The sequence below is a fragment of the Phytophthora infestans genome, genomic scaffold (assembly GCF_000142945.1).
Source record: "Phytophthora infestans T30-4 supercont1.22 genomic scaffold, whole genome shotgun sequence".
In the NCBI taxonomy this organism is placed as follows: Eukaryota; Oomycota; class Peronosporomycetes; order Peronosporales; family Peronosporaceae; genus Phytophthora; species Phytophthora infestans.
In genome coordinates this window covers 1,455,598-1,476,058 of record NW_003303737.1, presented here as the reverse complement: position 1 = coordinate 1,476,058, position 20,461 = coordinate 1,455,598, and the positions used below count along the sequence as shown (strand labels likewise).

Sequence of the window (20,461 nt, the reverse complement as noted above, 5' to 3'; positions counted from 1 at the left end):
GAAGTGGAAGGTTTCATCCAATTGGAGACGTTGTGATGTCTGATTGGATTAAATTTGACAACTGAAGTGGTGTAATCACACACTTCAATCAATGCGGCGTCGAGTGCGGGCTGGGCTACTAAGAGCGACGTTGAGCACCTCAAGACGGTTGGATCTGGATGAGATTTTGGGCAAACGACTGCGTGCGACGGCCAAAGAGCTGTCCGTTGAGGTTCTGCCGGCGCTCAAGGTGTTATCCGAGAGCCTGGGCCTGCTACGTCAGAGTCCTGCACTCAAGAACTGGAGCGCATCTGATTGGCTGGTCGGTCTCTCTGTCTTAGCACAGTACAAGACTCAGCAGCGAGCAGGCGGAATCCATAATGAAGCCCATAAAAAGCCGCTTGTCATGGATCAGGTACTGTATTAGTGAAAACAAATGCTAGCTCATGAAGTTAATGACAAAAGTATGCAATCCACGCAGGTGCTGCTTTCCAATCTTCTGCGATACGTGCGCGTGTGCGACGCCGTGTACGCGTCCTCGATCGCTTCATTTTGTGAAGAGGCTGGTGTATCGCGGGATAGAGTCCTGCGGGCGCACCCGGGTGGCGTCGTGTCTCCCAGGTGCATCATCCTAGCTGATCACGAGCATCACGAGCTCCTTCTGGTGGTGCGAGGCACCGCATCGCTGTTGGATTTCTGCACGGATTTATGTCTACAGAATGAGTCGTTCCTAGATGGACAGGGCCATCGTGGCATGGTGCACGCGACGACGTGGCTGGTGCGTCATCTGCGCAGCGACCTGCAGAAGTTGTCGGAAAAGTATCCGGATTACAAGCTGGTAGCAACGGGTCACAGTCTTGGAGCGGCAGTCGCAGCTATGAGCGCCTTGCAGCTAAAGGAGGACTTCCCGGATATTCATTGTTATGCTTTCGGTACACCGGCGTGCTTGACGCGAGAACTGGCGACGGGCAGTTATGATCTTGTCACTTCGGTCGTGAACGGGTATGACTGTGTGCCCCGACTGCACCAGCACTCGCTTTTGAAGCTGCAGGACGAGATCAGTCGCTTTGACTGGCGAACGGCGCTGAGACGCATGGTGTCGGAGGAAATGCGTAAGCAGAAACTTGCAGTGGAGGCACAGCAGCGTGCGAAGCTAGAGGAAATCCAGACGGCGATGAGGAAGATGGACCACCTACAGTTGAAGCAGCGTACGAGCGAAGCCACCGCCAAGCTCAACGAGATGAAAAAGGCATGAGTTTTGGTGATTGGTGTCTTTTTTTTAACGAGGTGGAGCTCTCGTTAACGATATTTGTCGTTGGTATCTTTGCTATGCAGTTTGCTTCCCACAACATCAAGGAATTCGCTAGCGACGTTGATTCGCTTCTATCCGGCAAACTGGACGCCGCTTTCTCTGTTTTCAAGACGGACAAACTGTCGTTGGAGCACGTTTCGTTCATCAAGAACCTGCTAAAACTTGAAGACGTCAAGAAAGGTGAAAGTTTTATTCGAGATTGTTGCTTTTGTTCCTCGTTGTAATACCTGAGCGCGGTTCCCATGATGAGGTAGGCGATTCGTTTTGGTGGAAACGCATGGATGAGAGTGTTGTTGCTCTAGAGCGACTGGCAGCTGCCGTCAACAAGCCGGAGGAGCTGGAGCGCGTGTTGGTGAAGCTGAAGGAGGTGCTTCACAAGACGTCCAAATCTACGAAGAAGTTGTTGAAGAGCGACAGTGATCTTGGTACTTCGATCATCGTACTGCTATTGTCTGAAAGACAAGACAACTGAATTCTGGTCTTGTGTATTGTAGAGACCACTTCCGAATCCTCTCAGCTGCAGCTCTTTCGTTCTCGAATCGACGATGTCATAGACAAGACTCGTGCGTCGCTTAAGTCACGAATAAGTGAGCAAGTGTACGGCATCTTCTCGTCAGGTAGTAAGACTCTCAGTGGACTAACTAGTGTTTTTGTATCGCCTCTCGCAGGTCCAAGGTATCCACGGCTGTCAGCTCTAATGTGAAAAACTATGTCGACACGATTAAGGAAGAAACGGAAGCTCTGAGCTCCATCGTACAGGACGAACTGGACGACGTCGCGGGGAAGATTTCACTCAATTTGCCGTTTTTAAAGGGGTTGAAGAGTGAAGACGAGTCGAAAAAGCCCACCCATGCAGCCGCGTTTCTGGACAAGAACGAGAGCTTTGGTGAGATTTTTACAGACTCCAAATCGTCAGAGCGAGTTGAGGGAGAATCAAGTGAAGAAACGCAGCAGGAACGGGAGCAGCTCGCCCAGGACCAAAAACAAGCAGAGGAAGATCACACGCTGCTTCACGATCCGCTGTTTCCCCCTGGACGCATCCTCTATCTGAATCGAGTGATCGCTCCGGGTCCATCGCTAGAAACCGGCGACGACGTCGGTCTCAAGACTCTAGGCAACTGCCACAAAGTACCGGACGTGGTGGAGTTTGTGGAGGTTGCAACGGATGAGTTTGGTCGAGTTGTGCTCTCGAATCGTATGCTGCTTGACCATCTCTGCACAGATTACGAGCGAGTTCTCCAGTCGCAGGCGAAGCTGCTGCAGCGAGCACCTTAAGACTTCCCAATACTTAGTATACACCATCATACAATTCTATACAGTATCCATTACACAATCCGAATCGACACTTTGTCGGGCACTTCACTCGTGGCAATTTCAGGGCGAGTCTCCAGCGCGTTGAGAGGCTTCTCGCTCACCAGTAGGAGACAGCGGGGGCAGACTCACTCGCACTTCACGAGCTTCACACGTGAGGAAGCTGAGCATGGCTGCACTTCGGCTGATGGCAGAGTGCATGATTGCCGCCTGTAGGAACATGTTTAGCGCTTCTTGTCGATACTTCGCCACCGGCGCTCGTGTGCTTGGGAGGAAAGTTCGTGGTGGGAGCGGCGGAAGTCCATCCAACACGTACCCTGCAGTCTCCAGCGTCGCGCATAACTCGCGGAACTCGCTAAACCGACGGAACACTGTCCATTGGTACGGCCCGCCGTACACTTGGATCTGGAAGACGCTGAACGATAGCAGTTTATCGATCGTTCGGTTCGGGACATTGGCGTGCGCATCTTTGTTCTGTAGATGGCACACTTCGACACGCACGGAGCGTAGAGGTTGAGACCGCAGATCGTCGTTCGAGAGTCCAGAGACTGTCGTATCCTGCACGCTTTCCATCAGCACATGCAAGTCGGTGCGGTCTTCGTCGTTGTTTAAAAGGCCGGCCGCTCCACTTCCGAAACGTCCACCACCAATTATGCGAGACTCTTCTTGGCCTTTTTCCAGATTCAGAAGTAAATACCGAGTGGCCGACACATCTACACGTGCTGAATCCACAGCAACGCGGAAATTGCTTGCTGCTACTTCATTGTCGCATTCGATATGGTAGGACCGAGACGGTGACGTAGTCTGCCCAATTTTGAGCGTGGCGCCTTCAACGACCATCTCCAGAGTTGAGTCCAGAGCAACTTCCCACAACTTCTGTCCAGTTTTGCCACTTAAACAAATAAGGCGCTTGTCTGTGAGCAACAAAAGTCCGCGGTGTGGCTCGATGCCGTAGTCCACATGATAAACGTAGCTGTACATGTACAAACACATCCAAAGGCACAAGTATTAGTCATGATTGCTCGCAAACAGTGCGTCTGATAAAGCTGGTCCGTACTCGTCAGTGGCATCCAGCGACGTCAGGAGCAACACTGCATAGCCTCGAGCTTCTCGATCCGAGTAAGACACTAACACGCCGTCCGAGCTGCAGAAAATCAACGAAGCATTAAATGGCCATCCCAACCACCGGTATTTCTACTTTAAACAAGGAAACATTTTACTTTTCCGTACCAGATACGCCGAGGAAGTCTGAAGCGTGTGACCGTGTCAAACGCATTGCGATCTGTGCCATCCAAAGATTCTGCACTTGTTTTCGCTCCTCGAGACAGACTCGTAAGCAAGTCCAAGAATCCAGCAGTAGGCTTCACGATTAACCCCGCGACGCCCTTCCCGATGCCCACGACGAATCCGCCAGCACCGTCTTGCTCTGCGCCACGTACTGGAGCAGCCACGACACCCTTGATGCCATCCCACACACCTCCTACGAGTCCCTTACTGCCTTCAGCAATGGCATCACCCAAGTCGTTGATCTTCTTGACCTGTCGGGTTGACGCTCGTTGTCTCTGGACGTTGTACTGTTCATCCATAGCCAGCAACGCGATCCCCTTTCCGAGCGTCTCCGTTATTTTGCCAGTCGTGTGGAAGATGCCCACCGCTGTGTTCCGCAACAAACTTTTAGAGCCTTTCGTCATGCCAGTTCGTAAATTGTCGATCCGCAGACCGTTTTCATCCTCCAGCAGCATCTGAGCTGGTGTATAAAAGAAGTCTTTGACGCCAGTACCGAGCGTGCTCACAAGACCGATCGGGTTTCCCAGGAAGTCTACGGAGCCCATGATACTGTACCAGCTGCGCAAACCGTGGTGCAAGTAGTGCTGCATGGCGTAGAAGGCCAGTGTGTGCGTTGTTTCGAGCAGATTCTCCACGTAAAACTCCGGAACTCGAATCGGTGCTTGGTCCAGATTGGATACTAGTGCGGCTGCTGCACTGATGAGAGTGCTTAGCACCGACGACATATCCGGAGACAGCTGCAAGCACACAAGTACAGAGAGTTAGCACTATGATACCTCAAGACAGCCAATAATCACTTCACGCACCAGTGACAACAGCAGCGATCGGTCTGCGGTACTAGTAAAAGTCACGTTGACCTTCACAGGACAAAGTAAGAGCCATCGCAACAGCACCTTCATGTTTGCCCCTCCACCATTCCTGGTACTACCCAAGCGCCCACCCGCAGCTGTCGACAGCAACGTGGGGGTAGACCATTCGATCTCCAACAATTTCAACGCCAAGTTAGAGCCAAATTCATCTCCAGGTCGCTTTTTCTTCTTGGTAGCACGAGCTGTCGACGCCGTGTGCGACCATTCCACCCCTGAGAACACATGGGCTAATGCCACAAGAGTCGCGTCTTCCAGCTTGATCTCCAGCTCTTGCAGCTGACCAAAAATGTATTCGAACTGGATCACATTAGGCTGCCGACTGAAGACCGCCATGAGCTGCACTGTCGGCAACAGCATCGGGCCATCCCCATCATTACATTTCCCTCCTTTCTCGCGCGCCATCGTGTAGCCTTCTTCTTGCATTTGTGCGTCTACAAGACGCATCGGACGCAGCAGAACTGGGTAATTTGTATCGAGCAGCTGATTGTCGATCTGGAAATGCCCGATGCGTGCATTGATGACTTGTTTCCCATCCGTTATCTGGCCGAAGCTCAATTGAACGCCAGCAGAAGCGTTTTGATCAGAGAGCGAGATGCACAGTACCTCTTGCGGTTGCTGAGGCCCTGCAGCAGACGCCACGGAACTCCATGCACCATCATCCACAACGGAGATGCAGATACGTGCCACTTCAAGCTGGAAATGCAGACTTAGATCTCCTTGCTCATGAGCAGCCCGCAAGGGGTTGATGAAATCCCACTTGAGTGCTAGTCGTAGCTGCCCAATCATCTCTAACGCCGAGTGTTGGTGCGCGCGCTGCTGTGGCGAGTACAACGCACAGATACGTTCATTAAAGGTGAGCGCAGATGACTCAGCCAACGGGTTCCCGTCCATCGACATCGGATTAGCGGCGCTAGAGAGAGAAGACGGAGGTAGCGGTACCCAGCACTCAGCTAACAGTACATCGAAGCGTGAGTCCTGTTTGCTGTGATCGAGATGATCCATCATAGCGTCGTCACCGAAGAAGTACAGGAACGGCACGATACTGGACTCCTGTGAGGCTGACAGCCCGTGGTCGGAGGTCTCGTTCCGCAAGTAAACACGCACTAGCACCTGTTCTTCGCCAGCGCCCGCAGTAGGTTTCTTATTGGCTGTTTCGACAAATTCCACGCGGCGATTCCACTCTGCATCATACTTCCGGACGCCAGCGTCTTCGTCTGCCGTTTGAGCGCACGGAGGCCTCGACGTATCCCTGAATGCCATGCGCTCTGGTGTCGTCGCTTGATACAGGAAAGACAGAGTAAACGTCGCAGATGCTTGCTCTGGAGTAGCTCTTCCAATGCCCTCCCCCCAATGCATCGCCTTCTCAATCACAGCGAAGGACGCGTCACGGTGAAGATTCACGATGGACTTGTTGTTAGCTGCGACGACTGTGTCACCAATCCGAATCTTCCCTTCGTAGACGAGAGTTCCGCATGGGCCATCACAAACTACACCCTGCACCAGCACACGTCCATTGCGATACACTAGATCGAGTCCCAGCTTTTGGCCTCTCGGGAGCTTGTGAGTGCGAACCTGTTGCAGATGAGCATTGCTACCTGGTGGTCCCGTCATTGACGATCCACTGGGCGACGAAGATCCATTATCATCAGCGTTGCTGTTCTGGTCCGATGCTGCTACTGAAGCAGTGGAAGACTTGGCAACTGCTGACAGAGCCGAACGTGTGGACTCCTGGTACGTGATCGTGCAATAGACCTTTGGCCCCTGATTATCAGTTGTTCCATGCGTATGCTTGAAGTTATTCCGAATAATTTCCGTGGGAATTTGGAGGTTCGACACGCCAATTAGAACGGCAGACAACCGCTTTTCGTCTCCCATCTCTTCGTATGTGCCATCGCTCGTTGCTTCATCGGTAGTCGCCGATACAGCAGAGCCTCGGACCGAGCTGGTGCTTCTACTACGAGATTCGAGACTGTCATCGTCTGAACCAGCAGATTGAGCAACGAATCGAGAAAGCCCCGAGTTCTTTTCCTCTTCTCCCGACGAAGAATCGGGCACGGATCGCAACGCTGCTGGAATGTTGGTGCCACTCGTTGACGTATCCACAGCTTCGCGTTCTAGCAAGAGTTTGAGCTGCGATCTGGAGCTGACGAGCACGTCTAATTCCTTCTTCATAGTGTATGCCGACAGCGAATCCTTCAACTCCTTCACTGTGTCCAGACTCTCTCTGCCTTCGCCACTAGACTCGGCAGCAGTCAATCGAGTCGTGAGAGTCCGCCGGCAGCAAATCTGGAAGCGAATACGAGCTTCGTTTTCCACTGGACGAGACCAACCTCCACCTTTCCGAGCCACACGAACAGGAGCAAGGAATTCCACCACTTGCAGCTCGTTAATGGCTCCACTTCTAGTCGAGATCATAGCAGCAGCACAATACTCCTGCAACGGAATACGCGCAGTTGCAATGACAGAAGAGCCGAACAGGATCTTATCTGCTTCTCGAATCTCCACAATGATCTCTGCACCAGCACCGAACTCGTGACTGGAACTCTCTTCACCGCCATCACTCAACATTAATGCACTTAAAACTGCACGTAAATGAGGTGCAGGCAGCCACCGCGGAAACATCGTCGCCGACTGAGGAACGAGCTTCGTCCGAGCTTCTTCGCCGTCGGTCTTTAGTGAGAACGTAATAAAAGGCTGACACGACGTCAAGTCGCTGCGTCCCGCTTGTAGGAACACATCTTCTAGGTACGTAGCCTCCACGAGTCGAACGCAGAGAACCAACGCTTCCACCTCTTTCTCTTCTTCGATTGACGGTGGTGTGTTGGAAGCTTCGGCCTGTCGTGCTGCCTTCGCAGCCCCAACCTCGTCCGAACCAGACTTCCCCTTCACCTCGGCGACGTCTGATGCGAAACGCACACGCTTCTTCTTGGCAGGCGCGTCTTGTACGTTGTCGTCATCACATCCATCCGCCAGTTGGGCTCTGTGCGCCGCGAGGACATGCGAAATAAACACGATCGACGTGTTGTAGCGCTTCCAACTGCGAAGCAGAGTAGCTCGTCGCCGTCGCTTGTGCTCCCCAGAGAAACCAGGAAGCATATCAGTCACCAGCAGCGTTTTCGTGGTTTCATCCAGCAATACTTCAGCCCACAAGCGCTTCTTTACTACACCCTCAGACACGTCGATCGTTGGTAGACGCTGAAGCTTTTTCAGTTGCACTTCAAAGCTCGCAACGACTTGGGTTTGGCCCACGGTAGCAGCTCGGGCAAGCGCAGTAGCTGGCGCGTCCTTTTCGGCTGAAGACTTTGAGGCCAACGTATCCGAGCGACGCCCATGAAGTGGATGCTCTTTCCTCAGTGCCCCAATACCCAATCCTGCCACTTTTTGGACCTGTACAAACACAGTTGGGAACGCAGAGAAGCGGAATGGCACGTAGTCGATCGTGTGGAAAGGGAGAACAGCGTCTCCACCTTCAAACCCGATCGTCACGTTCCCCTTGTCGTCCTTCACCAGCGTTTTCTGCCACACAACTAGCGCCAAGTTGCTGCACTCGTTCTTTATCTTGAACGGTACAAATCCCTCATTCTCCTTATTCTTAACAGTCAGCGTATGCTCCCGATCACCCTCTTGGTATTCGTACGAAGAGACAGGAGACGAGTGAACGGACGGCTTCCCTTCCTCCAGGTACACCAAGAACGACGGATCGTGGAGTTCAACCGCTACATTCAACTGAATTCCATCCGCTAGCACGCGTTCTACATCGCTGTACACGTCTTCTTCATCGAAGAACAAATGTGTTTCTTCGTCATCTTCGACTAGTTCACGCTTGCCAACATTGCCTTCAAAGCATTCCGGAAGACATGGCGGCGCCGGTCGAACCTTTGACTTTACACGCAGCACGAAGTTGCCCACTGATGAGAGCTCGAACGGGGCACTCCACTGCGATGAGTTCGCATACGAGACAGTGTCACGCTCATCGTGCCGATTATCTGGAAGCACGAAGCAAATCTGAACTCGTGAGGGCAAGCGCGAGTCGCTCCAGTGGAAGATTTTGGTCTCCTGTGGGCGCAGCACAATCGCAGCACTCGGGTCGGCTGAACGTTCCTGTCGAATGCGAATTTCAAGCCTGTTGGAAGTGTTGATGAAATAGTATCGTGGAACCAACGTCACGACACGAGATCGCGAGAACTTGTCGGGTCCTTGCTCGATCATGACACCGAATTCGTACTGCTTGAAGGTCGTCCTCAGTCCGTCTGACGGGGCTCCGAATTCTGCAATTGTAGAAAGCAGAGACCGGGCATCTCGAGACCGGTTCGTGGGCACCAGGATCTGTCCACGTACCCCCACAGCACTGATGTCAAATGGCTCGGACTGCACTTCACGTTCCCCTTTATCTCCCTTGATTCCGATCTTCATCTTGGACACCACCTGCTTGCTCTCGCAGGAAAACACAGAAAGCGACACCGAGGGCGATTCATTCTCGGCATCACTCTTGTCGTCGTCATACAAACGACCTGGGTGATTGGACGGGATAAGGTAGTCGTCGGCAGTGTAGAAAGCGAGTGACAGCGATGTCCGGTCGATCAGCCAGTACTCTGTGAACACCCGACACACTACGGGGCAGAGCGTATTCAGCGCACGTGAGCGTAGCTTTTCCAGCTGCGTGATCTCCACACATATCGTCAGCTTGTTCGCTGGAGTAGGCGCTTCGAACTCACTATCGTCGCGCATGTTTAATTCGATTCGCTCACAGAACGACTCGCAGCCGTAGATGAACGTGTCTCTGGACCAACGTGAGAATCTCCCCAGCTGAATTTGAGGCAGTGCGAGACTCAGCCCGACAACTGTTGGGGTCTGCACGATCTCTCTGCTATCCAGGTCTCGCTCCAAGACATCCAATTCAGCCACACAAGCCGAGCTCCCGGAAGACACCTTCCCGTTGACACCCGAGAAAGCAGCGGCATTTTTTGCCACCCACACAACCTCAGCTTCCGATTTCATGCACACAGTACGATACGACAATTCATAAGGCACGAGGTTCTCCAGGACAATAGGCGGACGCAATGTGATCGTAGTCTCGTGGCGCTCCGACTTCCGTAAAGCAGTCAAAATCACTTGGAACGGTGGTAACGACACACCAAACGTGAAATCTGGAACATCGTCACCCCACGAGCTCGGATGGACATCCCAATAAAACGTCAAGGCCTTGCGCAGTTCCAGCGAGCCAACGTTCTGCCTGCGGTTTGAGCGACCTCGGGTCTTGCTATCATCATTTGACCGCAGCAGAGACGCAATCGAAAGCGGCTCCGAATGTTGAACCTTTCCGTTCGATAGCAGCGGACGAAACGCAACAGTCCCGGACTCCAGATACTGGATGGGGATGTAGTGAGCTGTCTTGCCACCGGGCTCTATCGTCTCCTCGCGTTGGTCGTTGTAGATCACTTGAATGGGGACACTGAAGAAATTCGTCAGCTGGATCTTACCTCGAAGTCGTAGGACGAGTGTGCCTTGCTCTGCCACGGTCTCGCATATGATACTCTCGCCATGCCACGAATCGCGCTGTTTGCCGCTGCTCTCTAGGTGAAGATAGCTCCGGTTGGAATATCCAATCGGCACTGGAATCGCCTTGGAAGAGGTCGTTCTTGGCGAGGCAGACTGCGGCTTCAGCCACAGCAGTCGACGCAGCGGCGATGTCACACACCCTGCCGGCGCTTCATGAGCTACGATTTCAGTTGCAACGCGTTCCCCACTATCAACACGGATCCACTTCGTATCTGACGAAGAAATGTCGTTCAGCATCGTTGTGAGTCGACGGCGACTCCAGGCGTTGCTGTTAAACATTGCTGTCCCAGTTTTCATAATATCGTCATTGGTATCAGCACCCGGCACTTCAGTGGGCATCTCAATGGAGCTCGTAGGTCGTCGCGAAGATGAGGGAGTTCCCCCCGCCGTGGGTGGCGCACCACTTGAAGACGATGGGTGCGTCGCAATTACGAACGGGATACCAGACTGGTTGTCCACATAAATAAATGGACCGAGACGCGATGATAAGGCCTCGTCAGCTGCAGTCACCTTGGTCACTAAAGCGAAAAAATGCACCAGCACATTGACCACATTGCGTGAGACGTTGATATTGAAGTCGTCTTTCACCACGATCATGAACGTGTTCGCCAGTTTGGCGCCATCTTGAACATCCGGCTGCTCCAGTAGCTCGCGATAAATGAAGTTTTTGGATTCCCATGAATGCGCAGCAGCCTTAGTGAGCACCTCAGTCCGAGAAGAGCGGAAAAGACACAGCGGCATTCCATCACAGCGCAGTGCAGCACCCGTAAGAGACACCGACTGCCTCTCAGACATGCAGTAGTCGCACAGCACGCCACCCTTCCCATGATATGCCATGTTCACCTCAAAGTCTTCGAGTACAGGCTCCCACACAGCCAGTTGAGAGTTATAGGCTTGGATTCCAAAGCGTAGACTCGCTAGTGCTGTGAACTTGTCTTCCAATCTCCCTCGGATATCCGCATGTAATGTCGCCACGCGGAAATGAAGCAGCGGCAGAAGCATGTTGTGGAAGTCGTTCACAACTGTCGCGTTCACACCTGGCAGTGTAAACTCCAATATCTTCAAGTTCTCGAGAAAAGAAGAATACGCAAACAGCGACTTGCGTTTTCTCCTCCTCTTCTTCCTCTGATTTCTTTTTGGGGGGCTGTTGTTTTCCTCAATAACATCAGCAGTGTCTACTGCATCACCGTCGCCATCCGTATCAGCACCGGCATTGGCACCACCATCAGCGACAGTACCGGTGGCAGCTTCGCCATCTTCAACGGGAGAGCTGGTCGTCTCCTCGCACCGCGTGAATCTAGATCTAGCTTTGCTCGAAACAATCGACAAGGCGAACGGGATTGGTGCATCGCCAACTCCGTTATACATCAGATACCCGCCTCCTCGTGCGCCTGTAGTATCTACCGTATGCGCACCCTCGGCTTGGGGTCCCGATCGAGCCGAGTTAAAGTCCATTTGCTGGCCAGTAGCATCAGCCACGCCAAACTTCTTTCCCTTGCTGAACGAACGATATATCGTAAGCTCCTCGAACACGATCAGCTCTCGATCGTAGATGACGCTCTTGTCTGAGTTAAACATGGTGCTTCCGTGCTTCCAGATCGTCGTTTCGAAAGCCCCAGCGGACCCTTCCGGGCCTAGGTAGCCATTAGCGCCTAGCTGGTCGTACTTTCGGATGAGAGTCGGCTGGGTTGTCTTTGCCGCATCAGCGGTGGGAGTTCCCGCCGATTCCTCTCTGGAGAGCGACTCTTCTCTTGCAATCTTCTCGTCATTGTCGCTGTTACCGTCCACCACAGCTTCCAAGATAATTCTGTCCCCATAATAAATTTCGTCTCCAAGTTGGCGTCGACTTCCAGTGGCTGGCAGGATTCGAAACGCTACGCTTTCAACCAGCTGCCTCTGCTGTGCTGTATACGGCAGCACAAGGTACCGTTTGCGCCAAGTCGAGTTATAAAAGCCAACCACGGGCCGCGTCTCGAGACGTCCTCGGAAACTAGCTGACACCAAATAGATCAGCGACGATCCATAAAGCGCCGCAGTGCGCTGTCGCTCGGCTTTCTTGGAGCTGGACAGCACAAGACCTGAGCGCGGGGATGTAGGAGAGTGACGGCGTTCACTCCAAGACGAAGTCTCGCTCTCTGCGCCTCCTCCAGAGAGGGAGGAAATCGACGAGCCGGACATTGAACGTCGCTTCTGACCAGAGGTAGTTGGCTGCACGGAAAGAGGTCGGTGGGAAATGTGCTCGAGGGCTGCAAGCATCGTGCAGAAATCCAGATATCCGAACCGAAGCTCCATCACGCGGTTAAACGTCGTTCGGAAGCGAAGAAAACGCGAGTGGAGATCCATCTGCAAGACGGTCTCCATGTCGATGGGCTTCAGACAGTCAGCAGATGCGGCCGTGGCCGACAGCTCCGCCGCCCAAACGCTCTCTTCCGACAGACGTGAGGTCGCGTGGATATTTTCAAGGGCGATACAGAACTGCAGCTGATTCCTGCTGTGTGCCGGGGATTCTTTCGCTTCATCCTCGATGTTCGTGCATTCGTCTTCATTTGCTTGTTGGAGATAGTTGAGAAGAACAGACGATTCCCACGACAACATCAGCGCCCTCGACTTCAGCTTGTGAGGATTTTCCACCAACAACAAGGCGGACGGACCCAGATTCAGCTCCAAACTGATTCGGCGATAGACTGGCGGTACTAGCGCTGTGCTTTCAGGGTCGGGATCCCCATCGCCGTCCACCTCTCCTCGGCTACTTTCAGAGGCTTCAGCATCTCCACTCAGGCCACGAGGATTCGTCAAAAACTGGATCAAGTCATAGTGAATACTCGACGGGATGACCTTGAAACCCGCGATATCGACCACCAGATCCATTCTTCCTTCTACCCCCACCACGGAGGGAGATTTCTCCTCGCTGGACTTTACGGAGTGAGCGCCATGACTTGCCACGGTTGACGACATTTGCGAGTAGGCAGACATCTCGGAATCTGTTCGCCTTAGAGAAAACTCGGACCCGAACAGGCCTCCAATGGCCCTAGACGACACACTCCTGAACTGCGTTCTCAGAGTTCGCAGTCCATTTGCAGGAGAAGCAAAGGCTGGATCGAAGCCTATCGTCGATAGATCTACGTCGAAACTTTCGCGTCCAAACTGGATTTTAATAGCTTTCGGCAATCCTTCCTTGTATCTCTCAAACACAACAACGTCTCGATACGAGGCTGAAATCTTTGAGCTCACGCGCGAGTCCCGAACGTGAATGCCCTCTAGGTCCACGTTTGCCGTTAATCTCCCAGTGGCTAGATTGTAATCAGCACGCCCTGATAGCGCAGAAAGAGCCAACAGGCAGATTGAGCCGTCGTTCGTTCTGCCCTTCTCAATCATATCGAGATCCCCACTGCTCGAGGGATGGTAGCCATGTTGTCCCTGTAGTATCTCCATTGTAATTTCGGGAGCGTGAAGGTCGAGCATGATATGCCGTTCTTCAGCAGCTTCTGGGGTCTCGGAAACGCTCGCTCCATTGCTGACTTCATCACCGTCCTCCACAACCCCCACGGACGAGGAAGCTCCATCAACGCTTCGAGACGATGAGAATCGGCGAGACGCAATTCGCGCTCGTGGTTTTGCTTGAGCTTCTGCTCCTTGTAAGAAAAAACGATAGCGACTACGCTCACGGTAGTTCTGGAATGGCACTCGAAGCACAAAGGCGTATTGCTCTTGGTTGCAAACTAAACGAACGGGACCGAAGATCAGATTCAACTTGAGATCATCGTGTGAGCGGAAATCTACGGAAAGAGCGTAGTTGGTCAGCCCCAGTAGACTCTGCGTGATAAGCCCTCCCCCATCTAGTCGCTTGTCCACATCGCTGCGGTCCACCAGAATCACCGAGACAATTCGAAGAGCCTTCATATCGAGCTGCAACTGCTTCAGCGACGAATTGAGAAGAACTTTGGCCACGATGCGGTTTTCCATCCCCAAAAAGCTGTTGACAACGCCTTCATTGGAGACTCGGAAGCTATCGAAGCGTAGCAAAAGAGACTCGGACGCCATTCGATGAGGAGGCATCTCCAGAACTGCATCTTCCAGTCGAATATCGACCAGTGGGAACATGGACACCACATCAGATCCTAAGAACTCGCCGGTGCGTGCTTCGTCATCTACGTTTTCCTCTTTTTCGTCCTCTTCTGCATCCATGTGAGCTTGTATCGGACCTCCTTGAATATCCGCGAGTTGAAAATCGCCTTCCCAAAACATGTCAGCTTGGTCTCTATCCGACAAAATGGACAAAACCGTCTCCAACAAAACGCCTTTCAGCCAGTAGTTGCGCATATCGTCGACAAAGCTGTAGAGAAACCGGATCCGCGGCGACTTGAGCCGCACCGAATATCGACTACTATAGCCTGGATGCCAAGCTTCTTGGATGGAATCTGCTCCGTAAAACTGCGCGGCACAAGAAAATACCGCAGGGACGTCATCGAGCATGATCAAAATCTCACTTAGCGTCGGAATGTGACCCACTGCGATGCCGCCATCGTTGTCCCGAGTATCGTCCCGATTGAGCCAGAGCGTGTCCTCCTTTGGCTCTGGTGACGTACTTCCATGCGATATGATCTCACTGAGCTTTTGGTCGGGCAGAGACACGTCGCAGATTTTCAGCGAAGTCAAGTAAGCAAACATGCTCAAGTAACGTGGGAATTTCTGCACGCAGCAGCAGAATTGGTGAGCTGTCAAAGTGGCAAAAGCTGACGGCATCCCTTCGGGTCGCAGTTTATCATCCAAGTGGAGAAACAAAGACAACCCTTCCACATGGAGACGAAGTTGCATTGATGCCGGAAGCTCTTCCTCGACACCATCCTTAACTGCGGTCGAGTCCTCGGGGCCCTTTTCATTCTCTGGACTTGTGCCTGGAAGGTTGTCCAGGAATGAGGACGCCACCCAGACACTTAGTTTCCTCGAGAAGGTCCGTTCGTTGGCTTCAGCATCCACCGAGGACAAGACTGATTGTTCCTCCACATCCCCCTTCTTCTCTGTGCTTGCTTCACTGACACTTCGCAAGGACAGTGGAGGCGGAGGAGGAGGCGACTGTTCCTGGACTCTCTCCTCGGTATTGTCACCACTATGCTGGAAGAAAAACACGACGACTTCAGCCAGCGTATCTTGAAACACGTCAATTGTAAGCACTCGCAAACTTGCATCAACCGACAGTGAAGTAACCAGAGGGTCTTGCCAAACAGACCTCTCCTGCGAAGACGGGGAGAGCGGCGAATGTCGAGTATTTTTCCACAACTTCTTGTCCTTCGGTAGCACGACGTCGGAGGCGATACTCGTAATCGTCACATGAATTAGCTGCTCGGACGAAGGCGGAGGTTTTGCAAACGGAGCATCCTCCTCCAGGGATTTCCCGTCCAGATCAGCAACCACACCATGATTTCCAGACTTCATGAGGAATCGCTTCTTTTCCACCACTTTTGACGACGGCGACGGCCTTGAGAGGAGAATATCTTCCACCAAAAATGTCCCGAGCGCAAATTCCAGCCTCTTGTCGTATGATCTGACTTTCAAACGCGTGTTAATATCAACAGCACGCACTCGAACAATCTTTCCTGAACCGTTCTCCATATCACGCACTTGTAGCGTGAGGATAACCTCACCCACTCCGAATTGGAGCTGGCAGAGCACGCGTTTCCACAGCCTGAGTAAATCGTGGTCGTCAATGTCCTTTTCGCCGAGTGTTGTCTTCCGCTCGAGTTGGATCTTTCTGGCTAAACCGAGATAGGGGCTGTTCTCCGACGCAGCAGGTCTCCCACTTGAGCCGCTACTGGACAGAGCAACAGCTCCAGGCTTTACGTAGGAGGATACCTTGCGTACGAGCTTCGGCTTGCTACGTTGTGGCGTCCCTGCCGACTGTTGTCCGATTCGTGTCGAAGGAAGGCTTGCTATATCAACTACAGTGGCAGCCTGCGTGTCAAGACGCCGCTGCGCGTGAGCTGAAAAGTTGCCCCCGAACGAGTGGAGTAGCTGCATCAAAGAGCGGAAACTTGTAGCCGACAAGTTCAAATTAACGCTGTCGACGCCTCCAAAAAGCTTCAGAAGGGGAACACTGGGATCGTCAGGCGTGACGCTCATGTAAAAACTGAACGCCAAAGAGGTTTTCTTGAGAAGATAGTGCCACGAGGATCTCTTGCCTGATTGAGTTCGCATGCGGAAAACGTTTCGGACAATACCGTTGTTTCTCCCATCGATAATTTGCACTTCAATCCCCGAGATACTGATCTCCAGGACATCATAAAGACTCTCCTCGGGCGTAGTAACACCAGTCTTCCGACTTTCAGGCGATTCCGTTTCTCCAAAGTCGCTCGAAACGCCACCTTCCTCATAATTATCACCCGGGTGCTTCGTCTGCGCCTTCAAATGACCCAGGAAAACCAGCAAACTCACTTCGTCTCCAATAGGAATTCCAGTGTCCGATGGCGGCGATTGTATAATGTTGATCAATGGGGATATCACATCCAAGCGCACGTCTACCTTTGTTCTTCGAGCTATGGCATCCCGCAACTGAGCCGTACTGTATCGCTGCAGACTCTGCGCTCGCTTCCACGCACTGTGCTCAAGCCCCGACAAGTCTACGTTTACAGGACGAGAAAACACCGCCACCACATCGAGAAGAAACATCAAGTTGACGTTACACTTGATCGGTTGGGTAACGAGTGACACCCGGAGTAAATGGGCTGCAGCAGCGTCTTCCGACGACGTCTCTCGTTTCGTATCCGCTTCTTCGTCATGCTTTGGCTGGCGTTCCGATTCAATGTGGAGTTGCATCAGTGGTAGTTCCCTTTCACAGTGACGTAGACGTACGCTGCTCATTTGGTTTCGCACCCCTACTGGGTGATACTCCAAGATCTCCTCCATATCCATTCGCTGGAGAAAGAAGTCGGTTCCCGAAGAGCTCACTGACCGCCGTTTGCGCGATGGGCTGTCCTGGGCTGAAGATTTGGAGCCCTGGCAGAAAAAAGCATCTCGGAGCTGAAGACCCACCTCCACGCACGACGACCGCACTTGAAATTGAATTTCTACGTCATCTAGAGACGCAATCAAGTGTGGTGACAGACTAGACTTGGTGGGGATCGCTGTGCCAACTCCTTCGTGAAGGGCGAGGCCATTGAGTTCGCTAGGAACGTCTTCGAGGCCGAGTCCAAACCTTGCCTTGCACAGGGTAAGCTGGAACCTGTACAAAATGTGTTGCTGTTCTTGCAGCAAGCGCTTCTTGTGTGCAGAAGCAGCAGCAGCAGCGTCCTCGCTTTCGCTACTTTCAGACGATCGACCCTCTTTATCAACTACGTCAGGATGAAAATCGATCGCCTCATAGAGATCCTTGGTGTCCTGATCACTCCATTTCACGTCTTCAACTCGTACTTCCCCACCCCTCCGCGATCCAGTGTCATAGCCACCTTGCGCTCCCCTGCCGGTGCCTGTCAGCCACGTGGCGTACGACCAAAGACGGGAACTAGCTGGGACCTCTGAGCCTTGGGAGAACGGCCCACCGTCCTCACGTTCACGTTGTCTTTGCAGCTTCTTCAATACTTCCTTTTCTTTCTCCTTTTCGACAATATCATTACGCACAGCACGACGAAGCTTCATCAATTCCTGAACGTCCATCGTGAATTCCAACTCGTCCAGCTCGCTGCGTGCCATTTCTTTCGTCAGTAGCCGCAGATCCGGGGACACAAGTGAGGCCGCAAATGTAGTACCGTGTTCCAGCACAAGATACAACTCCTTGTATCGATTCCTCTGTTGTCGAGTCTTTTCTAGTGCCTCCCAATCGACATGAGCCAAGCGCTCACGAACGTCCAACAACACGGCGTTTATTGCATATCCCCACCACCTTCTCGGGTTATCTTTGACGCGAATCCGCTTCGGACGCAACACGAGATACCGAGCTTGTCGACGCTTCACCGTCAAGAAGGATATGAAGGAAAGCGCACTCAGATACTGCTGGCGGTGCAGCGACGTACTGATCTGGTCGATACTAGCTTGGGCATCGATATACGTGCTCTTCTCCTCCATCACATGGACTACTGCTTCACGATACTTGACGATGCATGGCTCCACACGATCCACTTCTGCCAGAGACCACTGCATACAGCTCGACAACGCATCCTTGAATTGCTTCACCGACGGAATTTCATCCTCTTCTTCTGCGAGGTCTCTGGCCACTGACCACGCCTCCGAAAACACAAATCCCAGCGTATATTTGCGCTCTCCTGCCAGCTTCGGCATCATTTCCAGGAACTCGCTCCAGGCTTCGCCTCCAATCGCATCGATCGTCTCCACCATCCAGGGCGTTCCAAGTCTCGACAGCACGCGCTCACTCAATTCCTGGTGCGTAATAGGCAGCTTGGCATTCCCGTCATTCACCGTCAGCTTCATGGAGACTGTGAGTGGATGTACAATATAGTCGCTCTGTTTCAACAGCGCCGGGAACGTCGTCTTCTCGAGCTCAACCCGCTCTGATGTTGGGGGCGACGGGGACGGCTCCAGCTCTTCCAGTTTCTTCCCTACTGAGAAATTTCTCCTCATCAACGTTGCAAAGGCCTCTGCATCGCTAAGCACTGTAGCTGGCACTGGCACGAGCGGTAGAGACCAGTAGATACCGAACTTGTTGATGTCCATCTTCTTTCTGATAAATGACGCACCATCCTGCTGCTGACCTCTCCCCACCATAGTGTAGTTCCAGCCTTCGTCAGCCGACTTGATGATAATAGCCTCGAGTGTCATCCCTACTGCATAAGGGTGCCTCGGGTCCGACACGGCGTCTTCCATCCTCAAGTGCAGATGCTGCACGTGAACCTGCACGTTGTCCAGCACCTTAACCATGAGTTTGAACAGGAAACTCTGTGTCCAGCTCTGGCCCGGGGGCGCCTGCGTCTTGTTCGTCTCGTTAAACTCGGCTGCCTTCTCTATGGCGTCGAGCGCCGCTCGCTTGCGCTGTAGCGTCTGCAGCTTCTGGCGGTGCCGCGTCTCGGGCGATTGCTCATTGGCAGAGTGCGCGCGGTCGTTGGCGCAGACCTCGAGCAGTAGACTCACGTCCCGAATGTCCACGCGGATGGGCTGGTTGGCCAGGTTGGTCCATGGAAGGTCGATACGTAGCTGGCGCAAGGTGCCCTTGACCAGACGCATCTGCTTGGGCAGTGGGAAAGCGTCAGGATGCAGCTCCACGGCCTCCACCTCGATCTTGCCATTCCACACGCTGATCTGCAGCGCATCAGGGTCAATGTCCTTCACATAGCTGCCAAGGATCGCGTCCAGCACTACATGCACGTAGCGCTGTAGGAACATGGCGAGTATGAGGTGACGGGTGGAAATGATTTGACTTCAACTGAGTAAGGCGTTCGACACTAAAAACAACCCCAGCTTGTCAAACCCGAAAGTGTTCGTTTTTTTTAATCGGAAATGCTACAGTCCATGCGTCAAATCCGCTTATTTTCCATGTAATACTCCATGTACATGTAATGTCCATGATGTAAAATATTTTCATTCGGTAATTTATAAAAACAACCCAGTCGTTGAGTGCAATTATTGTCCAACTCTCATCCGTGTATTGTCCACGATGTGATCTATGTAGTTAATACCGGTACAATACTGTATACCGGTACTTGTACCAATCACACCAGCCTTTCATTTGCTTTTCAAACCCAAACTCGCCCCCCTTCGAGCATTGCCGCCGCCGCCGCTCCGTTACCTGCACGCCGCAGCCTACGTCACGAGATCAACCGTTGCTGCAATCGCCGGCCATGTCGCTCAGTCTACCCGCTTCCGCGACGTCTGAGGTGCGTTATCTTGCTGTTTGTGGTCTCTGTGAACGTGTTTCTAACCGTGCGTTATCTATTTGTAAATACAGGGTGGATCGTCCGACTCCTCTTCAGATATCGACACCACGGCTTCCGCAGCCTCCGGCGCGGCTGCAAACTCGGACGACGCCTCGCCTGACACGGACGATTTCAAGCGTCCATGTATTGTCCAGGTCGTAGACTCTCCCTCCCTTGTGGAGGGCCCCGCAGACGTGACGTATCCGAGCTGGTCGGCGTGGAATGAGTATTTGAAGGCTTACTCGGTAAAGTCCCGCCAGGTCATCCGCATCCAGTCAACGCTTAGT

At 52.8% G+C, this 20,461-nt stretch overlaps 3 protein-coding genes across 3 annotated transcripts; 2 read left to right on the top strand and 1 right to left on the bottom strand.

Moving 5' to 3' along the window:
• Window positions 1-91: 91 nt before the first annotated feature.
• PITG_11725 (uncharacterized protein) lies at window positions 92-1,234 on the top strand (the record flags this gene model as incomplete). The annotated part of the gene is made up of 2 exons (XM_002901200.1): window positions 92-394; window positions 461-1,234. 2 exons carry the CDS (start codon window positions 92-94, stop codon window positions 1,232-1,234), a joined length of 1,077 nt encoding a protein of 358 aa, XP_002901246.1.
• Window positions 1,235-1,568: 334 nt separating this feature from the next.
• Window positions 1,569-2,342, top strand: PITG_11724 (uncharacterized protein; the record flags this gene model as incomplete). Its single annotated transcript, XM_002901199.1, has 4 exons — window positions 1,569-1,716; window positions 1,786-1,888; window positions 1,960-2,177; window positions 2,230-2,342. The coding sequence occupies 4 exons, from the start codon at window positions 1,569-1,571 to the stop codon at window positions 2,340-2,342; spliced, it is 582 nt and encodes a 193-aa protein (XP_002901245.1).
• Window positions 2,343-2,665: 323 nt separating this feature from the next.
• PITG_11723 (vacuolar protein sorting-associated protein, putative) lies at window positions 2,666-19,644 on the bottom strand (the record flags this gene model as incomplete). Its single annotated transcript, XM_002901198.1, has 6 exons — window positions 2,666-3,575; window positions 3,660-3,746; window positions 3,833-4,626; window positions 4,687-11,433; window positions 11,581-14,465; window positions 14,520-19,644. The coding sequence occupies 6 exons, from the start codon at window positions 19,642-19,644 to the stop codon at window positions 2,666-2,668; spliced, it is 16,548 nt and encodes a 5,515-aa protein (XP_002901244.1).
• Between the last annotated feature and the right edge of the window lie 817 nt (window positions 19,645-20,461).